The sequence below is a fragment of the Sinocyclocheilus anshuiensis genome, unplaced genomic scaffold (assembly GCF_001515605.1).
Source record: "Sinocyclocheilus anshuiensis isolate Anshui unplaced genomic scaffold, SAMN03320099.WGS_v1.1 scaffold1185, whole genome shotgun sequence".
Classification (NCBI taxonomy): Eukaryota; Metazoa; Chordata; class Actinopteri; order Cypriniformes; family Cyprinidae; genus Sinocyclocheilus; species Sinocyclocheilus anshuiensis.
Genome location: NW_015548278.1, coordinates 1,064,000 through 1,067,417, shown reverse-complemented (window position 1 = coordinate 1,067,417; position 3,418 = coordinate 1,064,000). Strand labels below are relative to the sequence as shown.

The 3,418-nt window shown below is 47.3% G+C and overlaps 1 protein-coding gene across 3 annotated transcripts in view; it reads right to left on the bottom strand.

The window, feature by feature from the left end:
* Window positions 1-3,418, bottom strand: part of LOC107655808 (rho GTPase-activating protein 21-like) — a 125,076-nt gene that overhangs the window by 19,545 nt on the left and 102,113 nt on the right. For 2 of the 3 annotated variants that reach the window (XM_016443390.1, XM_016443393.1), the window contains 2 exons: window positions 3,045-3,068; window positions 137-2,129 (listed from right to left, as the gene is read on the bottom strand). In XM_016443390.1, the coding sequence (XP_016298876.1) occupies window positions 137-2,129; window positions 3,045-3,068 (2,017 nt within the window). The remainder of the gene's footprint in view (window positions 1-136; window positions 2,130-3,044; window positions 3,069-3,418) is intronic. The other variant, XM_016443392.1, reaches the window with a different exon arrangement.

Below are 3,418 nucleotides of genomic sequence, written 5' to 3'. Positions count from 1 at the left end.
TATGTATATATATATATATATATATATATATATATATATGCCTGTTAACGTTATCAAAACTCATCTCCCTTTAGTGTAGACTGAACAGTTGCTATAGCAACATCATCCATAGTTATCTAGCTGAAAAAACTCTCACCAATGAAGGGAATGGAGTCCAGTGAGTCATCGAGGTTGCTTGAGAAGGAGGTTTTACACTGGTCTCCTTGCTTCCTCATGTGCATTTCTCGTTGGGTTTTGTTGGGCAGCCAGCATGTGTTGGAGTCTGCAGGTGGTTCAGCCCCTCTCTCCATCTCGTTCACTGCCATGATGTAGGAAGGGTGGCGGATAGGTTGAGATCCAGACTTTTTTTCCCTCCGAACCACAACTACAGTGGCATCTTGGCCCTCGATACCCTCCACCGTCTTCTCGTTGGCATGGGTTTGTGGTTCTGTGTACCTAGGTTGCTGAGGAACTGTTCCGTTACTGGTTAATATGGGCTTGGATCCACCCTGCTTTGTTGTATGGGGTTTAGAGGCGGCAGAACAAGAAGAAGAACGACCTCCATGAGCTACCTCTCTGATAGGCTCCTGAAGGCTGTCAGCCCGCCCCCTGGGCTGTAACTGCTTTGCATTGTGGGGCATGTGGTTGGCAGTGAGAGGTGTTCTTTGGTCTTTGATGGGGCCTGTGCTGGAGCTACCAATGATGTGGCCTTGTATTGAGGCCAGGGCAGAAGCTATATAAGAAGCAGCAGCAGTAGAAGGGTCTGAGACATAATTTTTCGCAGGTAGCAGTGAGGGTCTGATTATGGAGGGTGCAGAGGTATTACCCAGGCTTTCAGCTCTGGAAGTGAGCAAATAATCTGTACCTCTACTAAAGAGAGGGGTGATGGGCAACCCTGGGTAACTACTCCCTCGTCTGTCTGCATTAAATACAACCTGTGTTCTGTGAGGCGCCATGCGTAAGGAAGAAGCATGTCTGCTTGCTCTTGCCTCGTCCCCTCTGTGCACGAGTAGCCACTCATCTGTCTCAGTTCTGCAGCATGCCTGCCTGTCCAAAATGGATGTGGCATTCTCATTCTGTCTGCTCAGGTAGCTGCAAGAATACGCTCTGGGTTTTGGGATACCTATGGGGGCCGATGGGAGGGCATCCTGGGAAGCACTACGAGGCCAATTCTGTGCTAGAGAAGCCCGATCGGCACCACCAAGCCTCTCCTGAGAGGCGCTACGCAGCGGCAGCACACTGGATACCTGATAACTCCGATCATGTGAGGCGCTCCTCCGTCTCAGCTGTGATCCAGAAAAGCCCCGTGAGGGCATAGCTGTTGTTGATGTGCTCTTCTGCTTGCTGTATTCACCTGTACTGGATGGGGATGTGGCTCGCAGACTGTCCAGGCGTTCTTGAATAGTCCGGGAGCCGTACATGTAAAGCCGTTTGTTGTCAATGTACTCCTTGTAGGTGGTGTAGTTCCTCCAGTCTATGTTCTGGTGAGGGGAGCAAGGGGAGGGGGTGGCCGGTGGAGGGGAGGGTGTGTAAGGGGTGGGAGAGGTGGCTGAGGGGAAGGTTTCTGCTGTTGTGGTTAGGGTATGTCTGTGGGATGATAAAGGCTTTGTGTCTACGCAAGTCTGTGCAGTTCTAGGGGTAAGGTTGGAGAATCCAGTGGACTCTGCAGTTCTATTGGGTTTGTTTTGTGATTGTGCTGCCCCAGTTGGAGATGAAGTGGCATGGTCTCTGGACCTGGTAAAGCTTGGGTCTGTTAAATCCACATACTGGTTCTCCTTCCTGTGGCTGGGACCAGCCCAGGCCACATGTGTAACTCGGTCTATAGATTCAGGTGATGCTACCATTGACCTAACATTCTCATTAAATACACGCACAATAGTTTGGGTATTGGGGACCAGCAGAGTTTGGGATGCGGTAGGGGGAGATACAGGGATATCAATGCAGCAACCTATGTCAGGCTTGTAGCAACGATTTACTCCTTGTCTGATTCCACATGAAGGCTCAGCAGAGCGTGAAGGCTCTAACACCTGTGCCATGGCCAAGGCATTGGGCTCTATCCATGGGTAACATATTGGGGGTGGCTCAGGGATGTTCTGGGCATTTCCACTATATGCCTCGTTTCCTTTGAGGTATGCATCTTGAGAATAGGCCTGAAAAGAAGGGAGGTTTTATTAAATACAATGAATGAATGAATTATACTAATTGCACTAAACAAACACTGGAATGCCAAATAAGTTCGTTACTAATATGGTTAATGTTGTATCAAACATCAAAAATGTTACTTCTATACTACTTCAAAAATAAAATACAGGAGGCAAGTTGACCCCCCATTTTAAGTTCAAATGCATCCCAGGAAAAGTGACAGGGGAAAAGGTCAAGTAGCCGGACTCAAATGTCTTTAACCTGGAGAGATTATGTATCAGAAGCTTACCTACCTTTAGCTGAGGAGAGAGAGCAGTGCGCAGACAAGAGGTAAAAGCAAGAGGAGGGTAGCCTTTCACAGACGCTAGTGGCTGCTCTGTTATCATCTTATGAAGTCAACAGCCAAGTAATATCCTTAAGGTCTAAATACCATATTCTGAAATCACTCCTATTTACAATGAACTCTCTTAATCCAGGTTAATATATAAAGTTATTTATGTCCCAGGAGTCTCAGCACAGAGCGCAGGCATTAATGCAAGTGTAGACGTGATAGCTGGACTTTTGACTCTACACCTGAGGTGTCAAGTTGCACTAGCAGACATGTCCCTCCCTCCCTCACTCTTTCTCTGTCTGTCTGCTCCACCCCTTCTATGAAAATAAAGATGACTCAGAAGGCGACAAATAAGGTGTAACCTCACGGCAATGGTATAAATTAGGGGCAAAATGTATTTTGTGATTGGATAAGCAAATACACAAGCATGTACACAAGCCTGTAGTTCTTAATATAGGTAAAGACTGTATTTTAATACACATCACAGGTATAAGGGGAGAAGTAATACACATGGCAAAGAAACTTAACCACAACAGGACAAAATTACAGAACAGAAGAGAGGGAGCAGGTGACAGGTTTAGCTCCTTCTTACCAGAGCTGTGATATCCCGGGAGAACTGCAGCCGGAAGGTTAGATTGACAGCGGGAAAACAGAGGAAGAAAGAACAGGAAAAAAGAGCAATGGTGAGGGAAGATGACAAGAGCTCTACAAGTACACCAGAAGCAATCAGCCCCTACTCCAGACAGTGCTGCTGTCATTCTAGTACAGGATAAAGCATGCTATAAATACACATTGCAGCAGAAAGAGAGACCGCTGGAGGGCTGCCAGCCCGGCACCAGAGATGAACTAGGCAGAGGAGGACACACTTGAGATCAGAGGGGGGTGACTGCTGCTCTTTTCTGGAGTGAACCATATAAAACTTACACACACACACACACACACACACACACACACACACACACACAA